The sequence below is a fragment of the Pleurodeles waltl genome, chromosome 3_1 (genome assembly GCF_031143425.1).
Source record: "Pleurodeles waltl isolate 20211129_DDA chromosome 3_1, aPleWal1.hap1.20221129, whole genome shotgun sequence".
In the NCBI taxonomy this organism is placed as follows: domain Eukaryota; kingdom Metazoa; phylum Chordata; class Amphibia; order Caudata; family Salamandridae; genus Pleurodeles; species Pleurodeles waltl.
Genome location: NC_090440.1, coordinates 865,120,111 through 865,147,342, shown reverse-complemented (window position 1 = coordinate 865,147,342; position 27,232 = coordinate 865,120,111). Strand labels below are relative to the sequence as shown.

Below are 27,232 nucleotides of genomic sequence, written 5' to 3'. Positions count from 1 at the left end.
CTCAGGAACGTCTCCTGTGGTACCAACCGCTGCTTCGCAGAAGGGACTGAGCTGGTGAGAGCGGCGTGCGACCGCTTCTCCCACGCCTCAAGGCGCTCAGCGAAACTCACTGAGCTGAGCCACCTCGCTGCTGCAGCGGGCATGAGAAGCGCCTGGGCGAGTGACTGAGACGTGGCGCCAAGTACTGCGAGTATTCACGAGCCAACGACGGGGACATCAGGTAGGTCCGAGGTGGGGGCCCTGGTAGGACTGCGCCGGTGCTTGTGTGTCACAGATCAGTCTGAGGTGATTTGCTCTCCCACAAAAAGAGGCATCGCGCTATGTATCTAATGCACAGGGTGCCTCAACCAAGTAGCGTCTAGAAGTGGGTTAGTGTGTGGCGCTGCTATAACGACAAACAATTGATAATATGCTAACGCGGTTATCTGCACTGGTATCGTCACCAACGTTAAGAGGCCGAATAATAGTGAAAGCTGTTTATACAAACTCACAGTAACTTAATAACACTTGGCAAGTGTCTGCATAGATCTACTCTGTCCCGTATGCACTGCTTCAGTCATTCTCTCGCTCCTTCATTCACTATCTCATTCATTCACTCCGTAATGAATTGATTCGACCATTACCACCTCCAGCGGCTCACTCAATGAGTCATTGCCACTCTCACCTTCTTATCTCCGCTTTTTTATTTAGGTTGGGCTTGGTTGGACAATACGTTTCTACGCGTAAATCGTGATGAATTAGTCCAAATTATGGGCCCATTTGATGCTATTCTAATGCAAGTGACTTTTCGTTGGTTTGTGGTAAGGTTTACCACTCCCGTCCCAGTCCCTACCGGGCCTTTGTGAGCATTACTTGGTACTCAAGGACTAGAATGGCCGAATGCATAATCCACCCTTGACTCAATTACTTATTTGCTCGTTTTTCGCACTCGTTTATTCGCCACTCTCTGTCTTTTCTCCGCTGGAACAGGGTCTGCTCAGGCCTTCCATAGCAGTCTCTCCCCCCGTTTTCCTACGCCCCTTCATTTCTTCCTTCTAGTCTTAGCGCAAGGCCTGGCTCGAACCCGCTTGGGTGGGTTTGCGAGTCGGGGCGTCATAAATACCCTCTCCTTGTCCAATAAACTCCTCGGCCCACTTAAATGAGACCATAGCTTTGCTCAGCGGGCTAAGCGCCTGCTACAGCGAGCCAAGCGTCACCTGCGCCTTCGAATACTGCGGGTAGCCAATTTCTAAGCGCCCTCACCGATTAATATATATGTGTGTGTGCCTCGCTCAGGCTCGGGGTTATTTGGAAATAGTGCACATGACTTGTAAGGATTAACGGAGGTGTTAGCAACACAAGAGTGCCTCACCTTAAATAAATCTCTCAGGTGCCACCGAGCATAGCAGCAACCCATGTTACAGAGATCTTAAAGGTACCACCCTGCAGAGCTGCTTCTTACAATATACATATTATACAGACCCGGGCATTAGATTGTAGCGCTAGCCTTCAGGCTATGCGGATCTTCCAGGTGTCATTGAGCTCAGCTAAGGCTCTGGGGTACAGATCTAACAAGTTCTGGCCTTTATCCGTGTATTTATCCTTCAAGGTCGTGCAGGTGTCACTGAGCACAGCTAAGACTTTGGGTACAGATCTAACATGCGCTGACCTTTGTCTGCATTTTTATCTCTCAAGGTCATGCGGGTGTAACTGAGCACAGTGGAAGCTCTTGGGTACAGATATAAAAAACTCTGCCATTTATCCGTGTTTTTATCCATCAAGGTCGTGCAGGTGTCAGTGAGCACAGCTAAGACTCTGGGGTACATATCTAACAAGTTCTACCTTTTATCCGGGATTTTATCCCTCAAGGTCGTTCATGTGTCACTGAGCACAGTTAAAGCTCTGGGGGTACCAATCTCACAACCTCTGGCCTTTGTGTTTTCATCCCTCAAGGTCGTGCAGCTGTCAGTGAGCACAGCTGAGGCTCCGGGGTACAGCTGTGGCGTCCTTAGAGTGGAGCAGTTTGACAGGTGTCATTTATCACAGCTACAGCAGAGTTATAACATACATGCTCTGTCATTGGACAGTAAAGCTGTCCTTCAGGTTACACGGATCTTAGATGTGTCATTCCAAAGTTACAGATGTTGTACAAGTGCCATAGACACAGCTGTTACAAGTGTGTCGTGGTTCATACAGGTTTCATGGAGCCTCGGGCCTAACACTACAAAGGTATCCCTCATGTCACACAGATCTCACAGGCATCAGCCAGCACGGATACGAGATATGGTCTATGGTTGTACAGGTTCAGGCCTTTGACAGTAGACCCATCCTTCTACGTAAAAGGATCCATCCTGCAGGTGTCAGCCAGCATAGCTGTGCCTCCTGTTACATAGAGGTTGCTGGCATCAGGTAGCAGACTGTCACCTCATTTTATAAAGATAGTTTAAGCCCAGACATTAGTCTGTGGAGCTGTTCTCCATCTTACCATATTTTACAGGTGTTGGCCAAAATAGCTCTGCTCACTTTACATGCATCTTACAAATTGGCCAGTACAGCCCTGCCGCAAGTTTTTATACAGATTTTACAGCTGTGACAGCTCTGTTTCAGGCTGACCAGATCTTGTAGGTGTTATCTAGCACGGTGTGCCAAGGTTGCAGATACATTTTAAGTGCTTGAACAGTTTGGCTTCAGGTTACAAAGTTTTCACAGGTGTCAACCAACATAGCTGTTTTCAGGTTGTACAGATCATGTAAGATCGTGCCTCCTAAAGCAGAGAACCTCATGAGGTTAGATATATTTTACAAGCAATTTATAGCGAGTAACGTTTATGCATGTCAATTAAATTGCAACTTTTATACAGCATTTACTACCCCATGTGAGGAACTGAGGTACCGGCCTTCATGGGTAACATGCTACACCGTGTACGATTTATGGTTGGAAGTACATTGCCTTTGTTTTGATCCTTTGTGGGAAGTTTTTTTCCATGCCATGCATAATGACCACCGAGGTGCAGTTATTGTGTTTCAGGACATACTACTTAGCAGTGTGATGGACGAAGAAATATGGGAGCCACTTAGTTTATGAATTTCAGTAAGTTGGCAGCTTTGAACAGCTTTGCCTGTCCCTTTATGCTAGTTCATATGTTCTTAGTCCACATAGCTACTTACTGTACTAGATTGACCACTCTTGGATATATATTTTGTTTAACATTTATTTTCCTGAACAGGCAAACTTTGGAGGGAGAAATGGTGGAGGGATCTGTTGGGATGCACTTTGTTAATATCATCCCATGTCTGATTGTCATTGTGAGATGTGAACGAGTGATTATACATGTACCTTGTTGGGACCTGCAGTGGTGGACTAAATTAAAGACCTCTATTGGCCAGCAGCATGCAGCAGATTGCTTCTGCTACAGCATGCATGTTCAGTTGGCAATGAGTGTGGAGCAGGACGTTTACTGAGATGGAGGAAAGTAAGTACTATTACCCTCTGTGTGACTAGCAGTTCAGCCTGAAGAGTTAGGCTAGGTCCCGTTTGGGAAGACAAGCAACACCAGTCTTGTCGAGCCTCCTTCGTGAAGGGCTGGACTGCTCCTGCTGGAGGAAGACAAGATCTTTATTGCATATTTGCTGCTCCCTGTCTAGAGTGGCATAGTGGGTAACAATTGGTGGACTTGAAGGTTGCCAGAGCAGCTGCTAGTGACTGAGAATAATTTGTGCATTCACCCATCACTTTTTATTTTTCCTTTACCAAATTTCAGAAATGCCCAGAGCCCAGTTCCTCACATGCAGGGCAAAATGCTGCCCCACACTACCTGTGCCCAGTGTCTGGTAAGAGGTGGATGCTCCTGTGATGAACCGTTAGTAATCAGCCCCACTACTGCTGTAGTAACACCTATTGAGGGTCCCACAGTTTTATCCGGAAGTGAGTCCAAAGACACAACAGCTCTGCGTCAGATGACTGTGCACTGTAAGGTTAAAAGGAGTTGTTGTGTTGCTAACAACAATATGGAAGATAGTCGTGGTGCACCCAAGAAAGAGGTTCCACCTCCTGCAGGTACACAGAGTTAGTGACGTATTAAGGTGACTGTAGGCGGTTGTCTTAGGGTGCCACCACAAGGGGACACAGGAGTCTGGCAGATTGCCCTAGTATTAGATTTCTTGCTAGGAGAGGGTGAGTACCCAAAAAACAATAGGTCATTGTGTGTGGGGCTCTGAAAATGTTTGCATCTGATGTACTTGTATGCAAAAGGCAACTCAAGATGGGGACGCTCACCTCTCTAGAATGACACCTAGGAGTTATTACCATATAATGCTCACCCATCCTATCCAGTTTCCCTGTTTTATCGCCTGCTGCAATGGAGTGAGTGTTCATGATAACACGCTTTGAACTAACTCAACTCAGGCCTCCATTTAAAGTGTGCAATGCTCTTATGACCATCCCTCTACATGTTATCCATTGAGGCTGCTGTCATCTTTAGTTATGAGCGTGCTAGAATAAAGTTAAATTAATAACTATATGAATGCTTAACCTTTTAGGAAAGACTTCCAGAAAAGACAGGTATTATGAAAAAAAAAAGACAAACGGGGAAAACAAAATAACAAGGAAAAGAGATGCAAGGTGCTCTACGTGCACAAGGCAGCCGGCGGGGTCATTGAGACGAAACACGGCCACGACAAGGATGCAGCCGCGATATAAGAGATCCCCACCGGAGTAGCACAAACAGAAACTGGAGGCCCCCCCCCTTGGTTATAAACTGGCCCAGGGGAGGATCTCTGGGTCAGAGGGAGGAGCCCTTCTACACAGTGGAGTGTCACCAGTGCTCTTTCCTGCAGAATCGTAGGGAGCAGGCTGGCGGAGCATGTGTGAGGATGGCGGCGAGGCCTCCGCTGCACTAAATAGACGGCCTGCGTCATCTCACAGGGCCTTTCCAAAGGATAACAAGACCAGGTGAGAGGCCTGTGTTGGCGGCCTGCCTTCCCCGTCTGCAGGGGTGAGCAATGTTAGTCCCCCGTGGGGACTACCCACCCGTGAACGGAAGACCCTATAATACATCCTGCCCTCTGGTGTGCGGCAGAAGCAGAAACTGTCATAATTAACAAAGCGACTGGACAGGAATCTGGCTCAGTGGTCCCCGGCGGCCTCTGGCGACCTTCTCTGAGCTCCTGAACGCCATCTGAGACAACGTAAGTGCTCCTCAATACGCTTGGCTGGGTGGTTGGCTGATAGATCCTTGTGCGCAGGAGTGCTCCCCAGAAGACAGGTGATCCCCTTCTCTGCCCCGCACTTGTGCTGCAATGATGGGTAAAACTAAGAGCATCAAGAACACTGGGCAATAACTAGATCAACTCCTTAAAGATGGTGGTGAGATGGAGACCCTCTCTCAATGGGATACGACACTCAAATTGCACTCCCCACAGTTTGACAAGGTCCTCCAGGCTATTCTGGACACAAAAATTTCACTGGATGCTAGGATCGATGCTATAGCCGTGGAGGTTAATCTACTTCAAGTAGATCACAGCAATTTGGCGGAGCAGGTGGAATGAGCTGAATCCTTGCTTGCTGCCCTCTGCCCTACGGTTCAGGAACTACAGACACAGATGGCACAGGTGAAACTGGAGATGACTATTCTCCATAAGCAGGCAGAGGATGCCGAAGGTAGATTGCGCCGTAATAAAATCAGACTGGTGGGATTCCCTGAATTAACAGATGGCCCTTGTGTGGAATTATTTGTGGAACAATGGTTGACTGCCAACGTTCTGGATGGGAAACCCTCAAAGTTTTTCTCGGTGGAACAGGCCCACAGAGTACCTGGTAGACCTTCATGCCCGGGTGCTTCACCACAGCCCATAGTGGCCCGTCTCCTTAATTTTAGAGACCGTGATTTGATTCCACAATTATCCCGCACCAAAGGCCCATGGCGTCATGAAAATGCTGGGATTTCAATTTACCCTGACTTTACTTGTGAAGTGCAAAAACAACGCAATTCCTTAATTAAAGTAAAACAGTACCTGAGAGGTCTGAACTACAAATATGCGCTTCTATTTCCAGCAAAGTTGCGGGTGATTGATGGGAAGCAACACGAGTATTTACCTCCCCAGAGGATGCATTGACTTGGTTACTCGCCAAGGGGCTCATGCACCCCCCACAGACACCATGAGATGAAGAAACTGGCTGACACCATGAATGAATAGGCGCAAGCACAACACGAGCAATGTGGGACCATCAGTCGCCCAGGTAGCTAAGGAACAAGAAGTAGTATTGAAGGAGGCCTAGCAGTTATCTAACAGCATATTTTTTGCGCTGGTGGATAAACCAGTTGTTGACTCTTACACGGACCCCGGAACTCACGCGTGGAGTAGGGCCCGGCGCTAACCATTCGTTTGGCGGATGACCTTTGACACTCTTCAACGCTTTATTCTCCTTCTGAGTGGATGCTTTGGTATGAGCAGGAGATGACCACAGGGCTTGACTTCCTCCCTCCTGCATGGTGCCCTTGCTGGGGTCCTGGCGTCTACTTCCTTTGATCAGTCTCCGGGATCCGTGGCACGGACAGTCGTCTTATACAGACCTCTCTCTGCCCTCCCCCCTGGATGAGAGGGAGACGACAGGCTTAAGCCTTGGCCAGAAGGACGCATGTATACTACAGTTTTTACAGTAATGTTTAGATGTTTGAGGGATTTTAGCATGATACTTATTATGGTTCAGGCCTGGGATCGGGGAGTTGTTTATCCTGTTTCTGATGTACCCGGTGAACAGGAAGAGTGCTGATTGGTTCCGGGGGGCTAAGGGTGGAGGGGTGGGGGAGGCGGGTGACCATGGGAATGTATACTATGTTTTAATGCTATGGCTGTGGAATATGCTGTCTTAACTTGGAATATTCGTGGTATGGGTAATCCTGTTAAATGATGCAGGGTTTATACTTATCTCAGGAGGCGGCGGATTAATTTTGCCTGTCTTCAAGAGACTCATTTAAGACGTGGGGAATTGCTTAAGCTCGTAATCACTGGAAGGGCCAGAAATATGGTACCGAATACTCAGCATATGCTAGAGTTACACTAATTTGGGTGGCACCAAAGGTGCCCTTTGTTAAAACCAGAGTGCATGTAGACCGATAGGGGAGGTACGTACTTCTAGAGGGCCAACTGAATGGTCAGCCTATTATGTTTGCATCGATATACGGTCCTAACACTGCCCAAGAGGCTTCTATTAATGAGCTGACTCTAAACCTAGTACATGACCCTGGGACTTCCGGTCTTTGAGGGGAGACTTTAATTGCATACAGAATACCATGTTGGATCGCTCGCTCTCCTCTCCTGAATACTCCTGGCCTCCAAGCTACTAAACACTTCAACAGTGGTCTCCCTTCATGCGTCTACATGATGTCTGACGATTACATCACCCAGGGACCAGGGAATACTCCTACTATGCACCGGGGTACCAAGTACACACAAGGCTTGACTATATTTTTTGTGACTTACTTTTTTGGCCCCATATCTGTGGCTCTGAATATCTAGGCAGGACATCATGGACCACAACCCCCTTAAAGTTACTTTCCACTGGGGCAACTATAAACCATCTATACCCCTATGGAAGCTACGGTCGGAAGCGCTGCATGACATGGCTTATAGGATTACGATAGGCACCTCCCTCTTGGAGTATTGTAAACAAAATACAGGCTCTGTGCGCTACCTCCGAGTAGAGTGGGATGCGATGAAGGTGGTCTTGCGGGGCCATTGTATGGCCGCTTCTCGGGGTGAAATCTGCCCTTACACATAGTTTATTGAACCTCGAACATGAGATACGCAAGCTGGAAAAGGAGGCATAGGCAACCCCCTGGCCCACCCGCTGCTGGCGACTCAGCGCCGTCAACACAGAGAGGAACTGAGGCGATTGGGTAATGTGGACCTCAAAAGCTCACTGGCTCAACAGCATAGGGATGGGGATAGGCTGGGATGCATGCCGTTGTGGTTGCTGCATTCCGAAACACCCAGTACGGTCGTAGGAGTGATTCTTACCAATAGGGGGGAGTTGGTGAACACCCAAGAGGCAATCAAGAAACTTTTACACAGTATTATGAAACATTGTACTCAGAACTTCCTGCTCCATCTGTTTCCCATCTTCGCTCATATCCACAGGCACTACCTCTACCTGCCCTGACGCAGCAGTGGCAGGACTTAGAACTTCCATTGCAGTTAGACGAAACACGGTTAGCGATTCAACAGATAGCTAGAGGGAAAACCCCAGACTAGATGGGTTTCCAATTGAATTTTACGCTACCTACAGGGACTCACTTGTGCCCCGGTTTCTGGATATGCATGGGGCGTCTTATCAGCCAGGGCAACTCCTACCGTTGCTTTGCAAAGCACTTATAATAGTGCTGCCCAAGACTGGCAAAGACCTGCTTGAAGTAGGCTTATATAGACCTTTATTAATGTCTATAATCATTGATTATAAGATCCTAAGTAAAACCCTGGCTAACAGATTACTCCCGGTGATTTCAACCTTAATTCACCCCGATCAGTGTGGCTTTGTGCCTCGTAGGGCCTCATTCCACAACACCAGGTGACTGTGTCACATCATAGACACGGTCTCCAGGGATGCAAGCCATCCTGTTGCTGTATCCCTGGACTTTGAACAGGCATTCGACACACTCGGCTGGACAAACTTGATGCAGGTCCTGGAACAATTTGGACTTGGCCTTGTTTCATAAAATGGGTACAACTGCTGTATTCCACCCCTCGGGCGAGAGTCCGCACTGGCAGTCAGATATCTCGCTCCTTTTCCATTCAAAGGGGGACGCAATAGGGTTGCTCTCTTTCACCTGTGCTTTTCCCACTGGCTATAGAGCTGTTAGCAGCACAATTGTGAATGAAGGAAGTCGATTGGGGAATTTGGTTGGCCGGATGATAGCATGTTACTTCCCTATATGCGGATGATGTCTTAATTTATCTACGCAAGGTTGCCGGAGCTCTTCCGGATTTATTGACTATTTTAGACCATTTTGGGGAAGTGGCAGGCTTGAAGGTAAATTGGGCTAAGCCACTATGGCAAGGCACTGATCTCCGCTAGACAATCACCATCCTTCTGGACTCGCCTGCCCCTTTCCCCTATGGGCAGAGCGGCCATTGCCAAAATGTTGGTTCTCCCCAGATTGCTCTATCTGTTTCTGGTATTACCAGTTCCTCTTCGAAAGACCATTTTGAAGACCACACGCAGTCTGCTTACGGTGCTGATATGGGGGTCTGGACGTAGAAGGGTATCCTTGCAGACACTCCAGCTTCCCTTGGCCAAGGATGGTATGGCGGTGCCAGACATACAACGATATTATGCAGCGGCTTAGCTCCAGTGGCTGATGCTTTGGATGACTGGGGATCAAACAATGGAGGGGGACATGGTGCGAGCAATGGTAGGGGAGGAAGGGGTATTAAGATGGCTTCTCACACGGGGTGCACCCGATGCAGAGGTGGGCTTACTACTGTGGACAGCAAAGTTTGCTTGGACCCGTTATATCCTGCTGCGGTACCGTTTGCTCTCCTACTCACCTCATCTCCCGATATGGGCTATACCACAGTTGCGAGACCTGACTCACATATATAACTTCAATCCTTCGAGGGAGGGGGGACTTGCACACCTAGGTGACCTCTATGAAGAGGGCCAGCTGCGTACTTTTTCAAATTTGAGTGATGCTTATGGCTTAGACGTAGAACAGTTCTTTGCTTATGCAGCGATACAGGCAGTGATGGGGAAAATCTGGCGATTGGACCCCACAGAGCCCACAATATATCAAGGGCTGCATTATATCCTAACACGGGGCTCAGAAAGGAGAGCGGTCTCTAATCTCTACATAGCACTCAGGGAGACACAGGGTGCACCACATACCCATAACAAGACTAGATGGGATGCCTGCTTGGGCAATAATCTGACCAAACAGCAATGGTGGATAACATTGGAACGTGTGCGTTACGTTTCAAAGAATGCTAGATTGAATTATACCCAATTTAATTATGCTCATCAAACTTATCTGACACCCTATCGCCTACATAGTATCTTTCCAGAGGCCTCCCCCTCCTGCCCGAGGTGAAACAACGAAGATGCTACCTTTTTATATATGACATGGGAATGCCCAGTGTTACACAGTGCATGGACACAGGTAGTGCAACACTTGTTGGATATCATAGATGTACGCCTTCCACTAGACCCACTCTTCTGTCTCCTGGGGATAGCTAAGAGAACTGCACAGACTAAACACTACCTAAGATTTGCAGATCTTGCACTTGTATTATTTAGGAGACTTATTGCTATGTCCTGGAAGGCACCCAAACCCCTAGTGTAGAGAGCTGGGTACGTGTGGTGTCCTGCTGGGCTGTGGCGAAGGCTACGGCATTGGAGCAAGGCCGAGGGTCGAGGGGTAGGAGTGGGACTACGACACTCTGAGACACCTATATGTTAAAACTGACAGACAAAATAGCACCCTGGGAGGGTGAGGACACCAGCCCAGCGGGTTCGCCCAGGAAGACGGCATAGCATGCAATTGTATAACCCACCACCCCGTGACCCCGTACCATTTAAAATCAGGGCTTTTTCTACTACTTCTTACCATGCCATCCGAGAGCCATCTGCATCTTTAGTTCCCAAGGTCCTTGATAGGTATGATGGACACTGCACCCAATGGAATTGCTGGACAGATCCTTTGTGCATGGCTCGGAGGCCACTGATTTATAGTTGCTTACCCTTTCGCCCCTCTTCCCCTTCCGGCTCTGGCGATCCCACCTTTGGGACCGAGTTCCCTGGTGGGTGGTTTGCCGTGGTTACCCTCTGTCCTTGAACCGCACATACTTAGAAAGTTCTATAGTTTGTACTTTTACCAAGTTTTGTTTCCTTCTCTGCATTGCCTGTGTGAAGGCCTTATGGCAAGTGGTCACATCCTAAAGTGTGGTTGATCTTATGGGTATATGACGCATGCTCTAGAGAAACTTTGCTGGATGATTATTGTATACATACTTGTGACTTTGATATGTAATTCTGATGCAAATGCATGAGGCCAGGGCCTACAAATATGATGTTCATTCACTAACTGAAATATGATATACTGTTTATTGTACTTTAATCCCTCTTTGATAAGAAATTGCGGTGCAGATGGAGACATTGACACCGACTATTTACTTGACACTGTTGAAAATTAATAAAAATATATTTGGAAAAATATGTATATATAATTGTGGCTGATACTATTGACTTTGTGAGATAAGATCATCAGATCTTAAGGGTGCTTACTGGCTGGCATTGAACAAGTGTCTGTTGAGGTGGAAAAAAGAATTATATGTGCAAAGGGCAAACTGATAGATGGGTGAGTGTCCTGGAGCTAGGAGTTGAAAATATTAAGCAGTATCAGTGGAACAGTGAAGTCTTAAATGCCTACGGAATTATAGATGACTGGATTCTGAGCAGACTGAGATGGACAGAGTTCCACAACACAGGTGCCAAATAAGAGAAAACCCTGCCTCCAGAGATAGACCCTGCCACACAAAGCACAAGGGCATATTCAGGTCAGAGACATCTACTAGGGACATAGCCTGTAATCTTGGATTGAATAAAGATTGGACCCGGATTGTAAAAGGCCTGGTGAACAATACAAAGGTTTTTTAAACTCAAGCATAGTGCTACAGGTAGTCAATGCAGCTCTCTTAGCTGGGACAGCACCAAGTCATATTTCATGAGGTGGAAACTTGATTAATAGTTTTGTTGCTACATTTTGAATGAGGTGAAGCCGTTGCAATGATGTCTGAGGAAGCCCCAAATAAAGGGCACTGCCGAAATCAATGTGTGATATAGTAACAGCTTGGACAAATGAATGACAGATCTGAGAGTGATATAAAGGAAGGAGCTTGTGGACATAACCATCCTAATTTGTTTTTTGAATGATAAAGACACATCCAGATGTACTCCTAAACTCTTCAACGATTCGGAGGTGGTCGCAGGTAGCATCTCCTGTTGTAGGGAACCTCTAGGTTTTGACCTGGAGGAGTGGCATTAGGGGTAAAGTATAAACAATGCATGTTACCAATAGTCTCTTTCTTTGCTGCATGCGACTCAGCGCTTAGTTTGGATTGGAAAGAGGGCTGGTGCCCGAAGCTCTGTTGTGAAGCCCGTGGCCATTGTAATTAAACGTTGGTGCCTTGAATACCAAGGATGCTAGTCTTAAATCCACCTCATGCCTCTTTAATTCACTACTAGACATTCCCGACACCTTTATCTTTTTCCTTGCAGGTTTCTGCTTTCTCTCGTTGTGATGGTTTTTCCATCTTTCTCTTCCTCCGTCTTTCTGATCTGTGTGTTTTTCACTCTCTTCCTCTTGGTCAACACCTGATGTGAAAAAAATAAGCGCAGGTCCCCAAAAATAAGTGCCAGTTGTCTCCAGCAGCAACCACACCTCACATTAAGCACTGTTGTGACTGGATACATCGAGTGGCTACAGGTAGCATATGGAAGAGAGGCAACTGGTGATCAGAGTGTAAATCAGGATCGGACTGGGACAGAAAATGGGTCCGAGCACCAAACTAAAAGCGTCCCCATTAGTGAATGATAAAGCTAAAAAAAGTGGCCAGATTTGCAAACTGTGCAGCTTTGAATTTGTAGAGGGGCGCTGTAAAGGTGTTCTGTAAGTTATGGAAGACTGCATGCACTTATGCTTGCTGCAGGCGATGATTGTGGAAATGTAGGGTAAATCAACAGTGAAAAAACACAGCCTGCTAGACCATAAAACCAGCCCGCAAACAGCCATAAAAACAGCCCACACACTGACCTGTCAAACCAACCCTTCTGGCACTGCAGAATTGCCTTACAGGCCAGTCCGACCTTGCTCTGGAGTGAACTAGAGCAGCAAGGGACTAAACAAAGGTTTGGGTATTATCACCAGGAATGCCGTAGTGGTGAAAGGCGAAGGAGATAGGATTCTCTCTATGACTGCGGTGTATTGGACAAAAAGAAAGGATCCAAGACTCTTGGGGAACTCCACTGGAGAGGAGTCTAGAGTCCAGCTTGTGAAGCAGTAGGTATATTCCTTGAGGTAAGAAGGGAACAGGAAGAGTGAGGGCTCAGTTACTCCTAGAGTGTTGTGTTGAGGACGGCGTGATCTATGGACTCAAATATGGCGGACACCAGAGCAGGATTAGAATGAGGGAGAGGAGGTTATGGTGAGTGGGAATAGTTGTAGAAAGGGAAGGTGTACTTCGGATCGGCTTGCCTGAGTGTATAGCGGGGATATCAGTTGCTGCCAGCAGATGTGGTCAATCCACCACCTTCTGCTGGACCAGTATTTAAACATTGCATCTTTATAGAATAATTGTGAAAAATTCTGGGGGGGCAATTATTTATTTTTTTCAACTGGGGGGGCGCGGCATTAAAGGGTTTGGAGACCACTGGTATAACCCAATTTATAGAGAGACGTGCCGTAAAATAATCGGTGTTGCTCAGTACTGGGCTGGGTAGAGAAATCAACTCTGGAAAAGTTTTTGATACCACCGCCATGTCGCACAATGTGATTCTGCCCCTCTGCGTAGTGACTTGGGGGGTACTTCATCCAGGGTTCTTTTTTTTGGAACAGGGACATACAGTTCATTTAACATCGCTCTTTCTTTTTAAATCTACCGTCTAAAGAGGATTGTGTTCTATAGACAATTCCGATTAGACTTTCTTGAAATATCTCAGTATTTCAGTACCAAGAAATATTATATCTTCGTAGCTGCGTATCTTAGTTGTGTATTGAAGACCAATGCGTTGCTCCCCCAGGATTCTTAGAGGGAAACATATTTTCGGTGTCTCTCAGCTTATCCAGCTCTGAAGTAGTCCACTCGCCTCCAGTCCACCACTGGGTTACTCTTACCCAAGTCTTGTTTCCACAGAAGAATTAAATGCTGTGTCGGCCTGGTTGGGATTCAACCCCCTGAACTGTAGGTTATACAAAGATCTTCGCAGCAGGCACTGATCCGACTGAGCTACTTGCTAGCTACAGTAATGTGACCCGTGACAACGAATATTTCGTTTTCAGAGGGCTATGTCTCTTAGTCATTTCATCGAATTTTTAGTCGGCGCTATGTGCTACCGTTGGCCTTTGCGGTGTCTGTGTTTCCTGTTCACAGCAGTTGCTCCTGATGGAGTTCATGTGTGAGTCTGTTATTATGCGCCGATGTTTAATAAAATGATGGTTTTCAGTCCACATCCGGTGGAAAAACTCTGCTTTCGAGACTGTGTCAGGCTGTCACCTGGTTGTGCGGCTGATACAAACAGAGCTATAACTAACAAGCCGTGTCCGCTGACACACGTCCCACTGTGACTGCCATCCAGGGTACTCCAGATATCCACCTCCATGTCCCTCGGTTTATCAACCTCGCAAGGGTGAGAGGCTGAGTCGCACCCCACACAGTTCTTCAGAAGCCGCGTGAAGAAACTGATTTATCCAGGTTGGTTCAAACGTGAGGGGCACAGGCTGAGTTTGATCAATGTCTGCTTGAGATGAATTGTCTGTAACCAATTTTGTTGAAAGCGCAGCAGACAGATCTTGGATGCGGAAAAGTTATGTGTGTAACTCATGGGTGGATCCGAACAGATTGTGGGAGCCGATTGGTGCACTGGTATGGCTGGTGTGTGCCACGAACCTTGGATCTTGATGTGGTTAGTATTATCTTGTGCTCCGAATTTCCAAGGACCACTTATTTTTAGTCCATGATTTTTGCTGCAATGTACCCTGGGAAATGTAGTCTTGGATCACTTCATTTGAACCAACTGAACTGACACACCTCAAAACAATAAGGACTGATAAAAAGCCCAGAACTTGTCTACATGGTCCTTGGCTACCCCTTTAAAAAGAAAATGATAATAAACACCGTGTATTATCCTTTTATTTCTAAAGCGTTGCAGTTCTTGCTGCTGCTGGCGGGGGGCGACGCTCCTCCACCATAGCGGAGGAGCCGCCTGGGGACATGGGGTAGATTTCTTTATTTGTGTGTATGTGTTGGTATTTGTGGGGTGCAAGTCTAGCTAGAGAGCCACTGAGGGCTGAACAGGCACCATGAACTCTAGAAAGATACTTTTAAGGGAAGGGCAAGGTAAGACTGTTGGATTGGAGTAGTGCTCCTTGGAGAGGTATGACTTCAATTTTTTGTCTCACCAGCTTCATGTTTTGTTTTTAAAAAATCGTAGTAAAAATGTGTACACATAGATAGATACAGGGTTGTTTAGTCAGTCTCCTTCATCCATTGGTCTGTTCAAGTGTTGTTCACATTTTGCTTCCACCCACCACAATACACAGCATGGGGCTCTGAGTCAGCCTCCCTCAGCCATTGGCTCTCTTCCCTGTGAGTGACAGTGTTTCGTTCTTGCTCATGCACCTAAAAAGTAGTCCACTTCTGTGCCAGGGCTAGTAGGCCAGTCTCTTCTTTCAGTTCTGCTTTCATTTTATGTTTTTCCTTATTTTTGCAATAGGCCATTTTTTACTTACGCACATCCTTTAGACAGCCCTAGTTTGACTTTTATTTTATTTTTTTACTTTAACACTTTTAATGTCTACTGCATAGGTTTACAAAAAAAAAAAAAAAAAGCAGGCTTGAAAAGGCCAGACCTATTGGCTTTCTCAGCGTTTGTTCTGAACTATAGAAGAGTTGGCGCTGATCTTATGTTACTAGGGATACTGGCAGCATGATGAGAAGGCTTGACTTCTGTCTTTTCTCCTTATTGCAATGTTTTGTCTCCAGTCTGGTGATATCCAGGCTCCTGGTCTGCAATTGTATGCCAGATGTGGCTAGATTGTTTGCCAGGTAAGCTGGAGTGTTGTTGTGTAGGGCTTTACAAGTGATGCAGCTCATCTTGAAGATGATTCTGGCTGGAAGAGGAAACCAGTGTAGGTTGCTTAACGTGGGGGTGATGTGGTGCCTCAGTGTGTAGGATACCTTTCAGGGGTGGTATCTGGGAGACCACTGTGCTGACTTTTGCCTCCATCTAGATGGGAGGGGACTAAGGCTTGTACAATTGTTCAGATGTCCTCATCTGGAAGAAACAGTTTCACTTTCTTTGAGAGGAAGTCCTGGAACCAAGCTGTCCTTGTTTTATCTGTCAGTACGCTGCTTGAATGAGAGGTCTCTGTTGAGGGTGAATCCCAGACATTTTGCATGGTTTGTCAGCTGGGGAGAGAATCCTAGTGGGTTTAAGCTGGAGTGCCAGACTTGAATCTGAGATCGTTTGGTGCTTTTGGCAAACAGGAAAAAAACAATCTTTGTAGCGTTTGACTTCGGGATGTTGTTGATGTCCAAGATTGGAGAAGTCTGATGCAGGATTTGAGTCTCTGTATGTAGTTAGGAGAGGATATTAGTAGGTAGAGTTGCATATCATCTACATATTGGTTGGATCTCGATGCTGCTGTCTGCAAGAATGGACCTCAGAGGTCCCATGCAGAGGAAAATTGTGATGGGAGAAATGAATGAGCCATGTGGTACTCTGCAGGAGACAAGGAGTTCTTTTAAATCTGGGAGGGGCAGTGCACACTGAGAAGAGTGCTTGCCAAAAAGAATGCTTGGGACAATATTTGTATTTATTTGTTTGTTTTCTTATAAGACGCAAATCCATCCATCTCTGTTTCAGATTGCTATATAAGGAGTGGTCGGAGAAAGTCAGGCACAACACAATGGATTGTTCACAGTATAACACTGATCAGGCGGTGAAAGGAAGTATACAATACAATCCATCTTTACATAGGTAATGAGGGATATGTACCTATGCAGCGGAGCTAATTGAGATTCCAACAAATAAACGTTCAGCATATGGAAGCATAAACGCATAGCTAGTAGCGTAATAGAGAGCACGCAGCATCTGATCTTATGAGCAGCGCTCAGTTATCAATAGAAACAGCTGAAAATTGTCATAAATTTGGTACAAATTCCTGGCAGTAGGAATGTGGGCCCTGGGAGTTAAGGAGTTTTTCTTCAGAGGATGCTTGGCTGACGTGCTAAAATAGCAGAACCAGTTGACTGAGGTTAGGGGTTAGTCATGAATCACAGAGGTGGAAGCTCCCGCGATGTAAGGAAAGCAGGCAAAGTCATTTTCTTTTATTTTGCATTTATAAATTAGAAGCAAGAACAGAGGGCGGCAACAGAGGAAGGAATTGTGCAAAGGTGTTGGTAATCAGTCAGGTGCAGTTGGGACAAGGTGGGCAGGATCTGGAGGGATGGGGCAAGATACGTTACTCACTTCAAAGTGTACCTCATTTCCATTGTGGTTAGTTTGAAATTCTGGCTTGGACTAATCCTGTTGGAGTAAACTGGACATCTTTACTCCACCGCGCGTCTTCTGTGCTGGAAAAACTCTGCTGAAATGCAGCAGGCTGGAGTTCCTTCTCATTGCATAGGGAATAGTGCCCCCAGGGCCTCGACCTCCGACGCCGAATGGCCTACACAGGACAGCAAAGGTAGGTTTATTCTAGTGTGTGGTGCCAAGGTGACCGGTAGTCGTCAGTAAGTGGAGGCTGGCTGCAGGACCCGCCGAGTGCATTTTTGTGGGAGAAATTCAACTCTTTGCACATGAAGTGCTCTTTCATTGGGGGAAAGAGTGGAGCTTCTTTCATGCTGAGGGGGCTGCAGTTCTCTCATTCGGGTGTTTATTCTTTCATCAAGGACATTGCTGTAGCAGGGTTTTGTGGTGAGTAAGGTTTTAGTGATAGTACTAAAGGAACTATTCACCCTAATGAAATCAGGGTAAATGGGTTGATCTTTCTTGGGTAGTAAAAGGTAGTGTTTACTGGTGTGCACTGCAGTCGTATCCTCAAATCTCTGGTCTCTCCTGCACCTGCTGCACCCTTGGCCTACTTAACTAGGGAGTGCGTTTTAGCTCACATATAAAATGGCGAAGCCAGTTCTGCCACCATATTACGTGTGTCTGTTGGGGCGGAGGTGGTACATCTAGACCCATTACCTGAGCAGTCTTTGCTGCGGTTTGGTTCTAAGTGTTTACTACCGAGATGTTGTTTGTTGGTTGGCGCCTACTGTTGTGCCTAGGACTTTCCACAATCCTACTGCGGGGGTACCTGTCACTGGTGCAGCTGGCGTAGTACCGAGACCAGTTGCGTGAGGGACCCTCTATATCGCGTGAGGGACCCTCTATATCCCCATACTAGCTGTAATTCACTACCTTACCTTAGGTGTGTTGTGCATTTTGCACACCCGCATTAGTGCTCTCAGTACCCTTTCTACGCCACAGAATCCTCCACTGTGCATAAATCCACACCTATCCAGCTGTGCCAAGTGCCACACATCGAGGGTTAGACTGACGCTTATCAGTGCCGTTGTGTGCATCCCCGCACTAAAATGCATTAGTCACGCATATTAGGACCTCATGAGTGCGGCAAGGCATGCTCGGGGGTAGGGTGGGGGCTGCATTAAACAAAAGCCACCAGCAGTCAGCTGCTAATATTGGATTGCTCTGGCAGTGTCTGCACTTCTGCCCCCACCCAGAGCCTCAGACCACTGCCTTACATGAATTCAAAGGAATGGGAGAGGTGAGCCTTTGAACCTTTCTGGACGCACCTGCGACCCCGGCTTGCCCATTGCGACCCCTGGCACTGCCTTGTGACCCTTGGCCTTAGTGGTGGCAAAATCATGCCTGGAACACAGGGGTAGCTCGTGCTATGGACATCAATAGGGATCCACTTTTTTTGTTTTCTGTGATTGCCTTCATTACACAAATAGTGAATAATATTATTCTCTATGCATGTAATAAAAACGCAGTACAATTCGCTGGAATATGGCCCTATCTGGCAGCTAAGGTATCCAATCCAATATTAGCAGCTGACTGCTGGTGGCTTTTGTTTAATGCAGCCCCCACCCTACCCCCGAGCATGCCTTGCCGCACTCATGAGGTCCTAATATGCGTGACTAATGCATTTTAGTGCGGGGATGCACGCAACGGCACTGACAAGGCTGCTTGCGTATTAAAAAAAAAGACCACATGCAATTTTCATGGTTACCGGAGAGTTCTTGTCTGATCGAGGAAATGTGCTACTCATAAATAAAATGGTTATTGCAAGTACGCATAAATGCCTATTTATAGCGTAAAAGAACTACGTACAAATGTATGATGTTGTTCACTATCTATTCAGCAATATTATGTTATTACACATAATGGAATGATAGGTCATCTCTGACCGATTACGCAATCATACCCTCTTTTTTTCTCTCACTGTAAAGAGTCACTCAAAGTGTCACACATGTGACAATTAAATATCACAGACAGCCACACCGAAGCATTGGAAATGCCACACTTAAGAATACTGCAAACTTGGCAGCTATGTCTATCTGTGATCTGGTGAACCGGAGGCCTGGCTCTGGGCCTCGGGCTTTGTCCACGCTTGAAGCTCGGGAGCTACCTTGGCTTTCAAAATGACAGAAGGATTTTTGGTTTGCTGACACATGGTGCCAGAGAGCACGTGTTTTACCAGAAGCTGGAGGCGAGAGTACAGTGCGAGGGGGTTTTCGGAGCGGAAGCTGTGCGAGCGTGAGAGAGTAACTTGAGCGCCCATGCACCGCAGGTGAAGAGCTGTGGCGTGCATGCTTCACTGCGGCCATGACGCAGCAAAACCAGGAGTGGAAGTGGCGCGAGCGTGAAAAATAACTATCGATGTATCTCTGAACACTTAATAGGTGGGGAAGATCACTAGAGGAGGTAGGTGCAATGCTAGGAAGAGGTTGAGGCCCGATGGAAACTTTAAAATAAGCATTGGCAAAGCCAATAGGCCTGGCTATTATTTTGAGTACTATTAAAACATTTGAAAGAAAACGACTGCAGTGAAAACAATACGAAAACGATTGCTTTCTATTTATAAAGCAACTACGAGGTAAAGAATAAAATGTGTGCTGATTCAGTGTAGTTTTGACATGTAAAAGCGTTCCCCGTACATTCCAGTGTAAGTTTTCCTTAAGAGGCGGAATGATATCCTAAACAGCCATAAGCACAAGCTGAAAAAGCAGTATTCCCCTGTCAGAGTTACAGCTCTGTGAATATTTGAAAGAACTGGAAAGGATGCGTCTTGCAGACAGCTGGGCTGTCAGGCCTAAGAAATAAATAGCACTCACAGTAGGCGGGAGTCAATAGGAAATGCACCCCCTGTTTAGTCACTCAAACTAGTAAACATTTCTGAATGACCCACACTCACAGGGCAAGGTAAGCATCAAAGGTAAGTCAGTGTTCGACAGTGGGGAAAGAATCTTCCCCTTCCCACAACTGGATAAATGGGAGGGAGGTTTGCAATGCACCTGCAGTAGATGACAACAGATCCTTTATTTCTTATATAATAACGATAGGAGCATGATGGGTATGCATGCATACCAGGTAGGACAATTTGTTGTTCTGCAGTAGATAGGGTTCACTGGGTGTGGGGGTCATCGAATATACTGGTGTTGAATCAATAAATGCTGAGAGTGAACAAAGTGCTTCCGTAACAGGAAGAAAAACACAGATGGCCAGACACACACATACACAGAACTATGCAGAAAAGTACGCTCCATGGATAGGCAAGTTAGAGACAGACAGAAATATATGCACATAGAAAGAGAAACACATATACAAAGGAAGCCCTACAGACACATACAGGGAGTGCAGAATTATTAGGCAAATGAGTATTTTGACCACATCATCCTCTTTATGCATGTTGTCTTACTCCAAGCTGTATAGGCTCGAAAGCCTACTACCAATTAAGCATATTAGGTGATGTGCATCTCTGTAATGAGAAGGGGTGTGGTCTAATGACATCAACACCCTATATCAGGTGTGCATAATTATTAGGCAACTTCCTTTCCTTTGGCAAAATGGGTCAAAAGAAGGACTTGACAGGCTCAGAAAAGTCAAAAATAGTGAGATATCTTGCAGAGGGATGCAGCACTCTTAAAATTGCAAAGCTTCTGAAGCGTGATCATCGAACAATCAAGCGTTTCATTCAAAATAGTCAACAGGGTCGCAAGAAGCGTGTGGAAAAACCAAGGCGCAAAATAACTGCCCATGAACTGAGAAAAGTCAAGCGTGCAGCTGCCACGATGCCACTTGCCACCAGTTTGGCCATATTTCAGAGCTGCAACATCACTGGAGTGCCCAAAAGCACAAGGTGTGCAATACTCAGAGACATGGCCAAGGTAAGAAAGGCTGAAAGACGACCACCACTGAACAAGACACACAAGCTGAAACGTCAAGACTGGGCCAAGAAATATCTCAAGACTAATTTTTCTAAGGTTTTATGGACTGATGAAATGAGAGTGAGTCTTGATGGGCCAGATGGATGGGCTCGTGGCTGGATTGGTAAAGGGCAGAGAGCTCCAGTCCGACTCAGACGCCAGCAAGGTGGAGGTGGAGTACTGGTTTGGGCTGGTATCATCAAAGATGAGCTTGTGGGGCCTTTTCGGGTTGAGGATGGAGTTAAGCTCAACTCCCAGTCCTACTGCCAGTTCCTGGAAGACACCTTCTTCAAGCAGTGGTACAGGAAGAAGTCTGCATCCTTCAAGAAAAACATGATTTTTATGCAGGACAATGCTCCATCACACGCGTCCAAGTACTCCACAGCGTGGCTGGCAAGAAAGGGTATAAAAGAAGGAAATCTAATGACATGGCCTCCTTGTTCACCTGATCTGAACCCCATTGAGAACCTGTGGTCCATCATCAAATGTGAGATTTACAAGGAGGGAAAACAGTACACCTCTCTGAACAGTGTTTGGGAGGCTGTGGTTGCTGCTGCACGCAATGTTGATGGTGAACAGATCAAAACACTGACAGAATCCATGGATGGCAGGCTTTTGAGTGTCCTTGCAAAGAAAGGTGGCTATATTGGTCACTGATTTGTTTTTGTTTTGTTTTTGAATGTCAGAAATGTATATTTGTGAATGTTGAGATGTTCTATTGGTTTCACTGGTAATAATAAATAATTGAAATGGGTATATATTTGTTTTTTGTTAAGTTGCCTAATAATTATGCACAGTAATAGTCACCTGCACACACAGATATCCCCCTAACATAGCTAAAACTAAAAACAAACTAAAAACTACTTCCAAAAATATTCAGCTTTGATATTAATGAGTTTTTTGGGTTCATTGAGAACATGGTTGTTGTTCAATAATAAAATTAATCCTCAAAAATACAACTTGCCTAATAATTCTGCACTCCCTGTACATGCACAGCTTTACAGATGTACCCACGATTAGTAAGATAAATACATTGATAAAGGTATATGTGCTTACATTCAAAGATGCAATCATACATAGAGAGACATGTTAAGTACATACATATTTACAAAGAAACAATGACAGATAAGCAAATACAGATTAGCATGCATACACAGACGTGATATACATGCATACCCGCATAAACAGACACATAAATATATAAGATTCATACATATAACTGGAAAGAGGAGCAGAATAATTGAGATAAAAAAACAGGCTGATTCAAGATATCAATAAATGGAAGAGTATGTTTATATATTTTTGTATGTATATAATATATATCGGTGGGCACCTTTTTGTGTATTTGTTTTAGACGTGCCTGGTTGCAACAGATGTACATATGTAAGCCTGGTTTGAGTAGATGTGGGGTGTGCACCGCATGTCCCTGACACGTATTGCCTGTTCCACGTTTGGCCAGGAGAGCAGCAATCTCAGATCCCATTAAAAGAAGCTATATGTCTCTACTCCTCGTCCTCTTCTGTCTGTGCTCCTTCTCCACTAAGTGAAATCACGGCCTTCCATTGCTTAGACCATGCTCTCATCCAGCTTCCAGCGTTTGAAGCTCTCTAAAAATCAGTAGTCTTTGTGTACAGATCAGGAATACAACACTTATTGGCTTCAACAGCATTTGCTTATTGTACACAGGGTAGACGATGCATTTTCAATGTCTCGGTTTCCATGTGGAGGTGCATTGCTATGACTTTCTACCAGCGGGTCTCCACTACCTGAAATGTGAGCATTGTATTATTACTCCAATTCTACAGGCAACACTTCAGAATGCCTGTGTTTTTATACCCAACTGCATAAATACCACCCACCGCCCTGCCTATCGTTCATCTAGGTTTTCTATTATTATCTCTTGGTTTACAAAAATGTATACACACACATTTACCATAACACAATTATTCATATGGTTAAATATGATATTTGGACTCAACATTTGTAATATGAAATTCTTTTAGTTCTAACCAAACGTCCATTTAGGTACTAGTATTCGTTTTGTGAACATTTTTGCCTACGTATCTATCTTTCTTTTTTCCAGTCATAGTTGATCCCTGCATCCAAGGAGTATCCATCGATCCACGCATCCATTCATGCATCCAAGGGCCACCCACCCATCCATGAACGAACCCACTCATATATCCATGCAGCATCCATCCATCCATCCATGTACTCATACAGACATTCATCCATGTATTCATCCAAGTATCCATCTACTTACTCATCAAAACATTCACCCAAACGTAGACTCAGGCTAAAGTGCATTTTCTATGCTGTGCCTGATGCCATTAAGCAGAAGTCACATGAGCCTCACTGGGAATATGTGATCTAGAATACCAGCCACATCCTACAGTCAGGGGGGGGGGGTTACAAACAACATGAGATGGCGGGAAGGAGGCAGCTCCCATAAACCCTCATAGTGGCACCCTATCTCCCATTTCTGATATTTTGGAAACAGAAATAACGTTTTATTCTCAATAGTGTGACCGCGCAGATCTCGGCAGGCAGCCACCAATAGCTCAGTCAGTCCTTTATTTAAAGCGCAGGCCTTGTTTTCTGAGATTACGTTTGGCAAAATAAGCGGCCTTTGGGAAGAGGTCATAAACTGCTTAACCACGGTGGGAGGAGCGGGTGTAACTGTGTCGGGGAAGCAATGCACCATTAATGTGGGGGGAACCACTGAGGTGGGCAGAGCACGACGGATATGGATGCGGCTGAGAATGATGCTAGCCAAGAGAAATGTGGTGAAACTTTGGGGAGAAACCTATGCTCTGAATCTGGAGGCTTGGAAAAGACATATAGACTGGTGTATGTTGGCGGAGCGGGTGGTCTACCAAAGCAGACGCCACCCTCGTAAATGGGGGAAGATTTGGAATGGCTGGAACACATATCGAGGTACTATCTGTGATTCGGTGGGCTGAACTGGATACAACACGTTCAAACCAAGGGACGCAATATCTGTGCTCTTGTCAAGGGGGACAGGGAGTGGGAGGGGCAGATTGGAAGGACCTCTGGGATATACGAGATGTTGTAAGATGTTACAGTACTAGTTTTGTGGACCTTTGCTATGTTTTAAATGTCAATAAATAGATTGGAGAAAGAAAAGATTAACAGTCTGTTTTGTTTAGCGCTTGATATCACAACGCGCTTGCTTCGCAGCAGTGCAAATGACTGGAGCTTTTACCAAATTCAAAGGAATTTAGCGTGCGTATGTAATAACCCGGCAACATCCCAGCCCAGGTGCAGTTCATTCACGTAGCACAGTGCTGTGTGGAAATCAGCCATGCCTCATTGCTTGAGTGCAAAAAATGCTCAAACCAATACAGAGTAAGAGTTGTACGTTGATGATTTAATATGCTCTGTCACTCTAAAAAAGCCATTTTAGCTGGAAGTGTTGTGCTGTGGTAACCTAGCACTCTTGCATGAGACTTCTACTCACAATACACCCCCCTCTACGAATTTCAACAGAAGGACAACCGCCCAGAGTGTATAACTTTACAGCAATTGCATATGTTATGGTCAGCATATAACCCAATATTCCATGACCCTGTGTTTGCACCTGGCATTAGGGTTTCGCCAAAGCCAGGTTATACTACTTAGTAGCACTGGTTTTGCTTGAAAGGCTATGCATGTTTGCATTTCTCCTGCTCTGGTGTACCCCATTTAGGTAGATTATAGGGTGGGCGATTTTGCTTGATGCAAAGCCACTTTGCGCTATGCTCTTATCAACTTACATACACGAAAGATATTTTGCGCCAGAAAGTTGATTGATTATGCCATTTGCACTGCAGAGTGTGTTGAGAGCACCAGCTCAAACATGTAGTAATTGTGGGAATCAGTTTTCTTTTGTAAAACTTATTTCTCAAGGCCTTGTTTGCGCTCTAGATAAACAATGACTAAATGACGAGGCTGAAACCAAAAGCATTCTGATTCCCCATGAGTTTGCACCTGTGCAGATTTCCCAATAAAAGGGCCACCAATTAGTAGGCATGCAAAAAACTGCACTTAACTCTGATGAGCTGAGGTGGAAAACAAATTACAATGACCTTTATTGGTTGTTCAAGTCTTTGGAATAGGTGACAGACCTCAACAGATCCCACTGAAAGTAGCATTGCTGTGATAAAGAGCAGAACTATGATTTACTGGTTTCTTTTGTCATGATAACAAGTACACACATTTTCCACTGACCTTTTTTCTTCATTCTTTTTACCCCTACTTTTAGAAAGATGAGCATCTCTATTGGAGGTAATGACACAGAGCATACTTCGTCTACATGCAATGACTATGACCCAACCCAGTATGTCTTTCTGCCGATGGCCTATACTGTTGTTCTTTGCATTGGACTTCCCGGCAATGCCATTGCCATGGTGGTGTTCCTCCATAATGGTAAAATTAAGAAAGCTATAAGGATCTACCTCATCAACCTGACCTTCGCAGACATACTCTTCAACCTCACGTTACCCCTGTGGATTGATTATTACTTCAATGGCGGTAATTGGAACGTGTTAAATGGATCAGTATTTTCAGAAATCTTGTGCAGGGTTGCAGGAGCCACATATTACCTGACCACCTACAGTGCAATCACTTTTATGATGTTGATCAGTGTCAATAGGCATTACACCATCCAAATGTCCAAATCTAGGCTACCCTTGAACACACGGCAGGGAGCATTGGCCACCTGCATCATCACTTGGCTCGTATGGATTTGTTGTGCCGTGCCTTCACTGGTGGAGCGTCAAACCTTCCAAACCAGCCGTTCTGTGACTAAGTGTTTTGAGGATTTCTCTGGCAGTCAGAGTTATTCATATGCCATGATAATCTATGTCTCCATCTCCTTCTTGGTTGTATTGGCTTCCTACATCTCAATAATGAAGAACTTGTCTTTGCCACTGAGTCGTTCCCGGGGTGCACATCGTAGATTGGCCAAGGCCATGGTATTGGGGATGCTGCTTGTATTTGTGATATGTATTGCCCCATACCACCTCACTATTGTAGCCTGGGTGGCCAGTCGAACATCCTCAGTAGGCTGCAAGCCACTTTCCATTTTGGACGTCATGCACAGAATCAACTGTGCTTTGCTGAGCCTCAATAGCTGCATTGACCCGGTGATCTACTGCTTCTCAGTCAAACGCTTCCGGACGGACCTGCTGAAAATATGGCATAAGATCCTTCGCTGGGTTCCACTTCATGAGGCCATTCATGAGGGTCAAGTGTCTCACATCAGATCATCATCTTTCACTTCCAGCTAGAGGAGCCTCATGTGGCATGAAAGACTGTTTTGTCTTGGGCAATTTTAGTAACTTTTGTAGTGAATGGTTTTGTTGTTCAGCAGAAAAGAAACATCACGGAGAAGGGAAACTGGCTGTCTGGTGTTATGAACTGTTCCTCAGCCATTATCTTGTATATTTATGTACTGCAGCCTTAAGCTCTTGGTAGTGATACATCAGCTGTACCGGGGAAACAGATTCCGGGTTGATATAGAAGTCAGTGGCTTAAGAGCACAATTAAGAGTAGCTAATTTCTTAGTTTCACTTGAGTAGAAAATGAGCTAGAACAGTGCCTCCTGTGGGACTTTACTCAGTGGAGTTGCACAGAGATGTGACAACAAGACATCTCTTCTAAGGCATCCAGGTGTTATAGCAATCATGTCATAGACCATTAAATTATTACACTTATTGTGAAACAGTTTCCAGATTTGTTTTCATTTAAAAGCTGTAATATGCCAAGCAAATTAGTGAAAGTGAGAGGCAGTGGGTCAACGACCAGGGTCTGGATTGGCACACCTCATCCCTACTGCTTATCCTGGGTGCCTCAAAATGAGTCTCACATTGGCCAAATACCTCCATGCAACCACAACCTTCCATATAGCTTTTCCTTTATGACATTTTTATATTGCATTTTATATTTTGTTATCCTTTTTATATGTTTTTTGTACAGAATACTGATGCCTTTTTTATTGTGCTTTGCTTTTACACAACAAATAAATTGATAGAAATGATAAC

The 27,232-nt window shown here is 45.5% G+C and overlaps 1 protein-coding gene across 1 annotated transcript; it reads left to right on the top strand.

The window, feature by feature from the left end:
* Positions 1-27,204, top strand: LOC138283271 (platelet-activating factor receptor-like). The gene is made up of 2 exons (XM_069221292.1): positions 1-220; positions 25,453-27,204. The coding sequence occupies exon 2, from the start codon at positions 25,457-25,459 to the stop codon at positions 26,477-26,479; it is 1,023 nt and encodes a 340-aa protein (XP_069077393.1). The 5' UTR covers positions 1-220; positions 25,453-25,456; the 3' UTR covers positions 26,480-27,204.
* Positions 27,205-27,232: the final 28 nt, after the last annotated feature.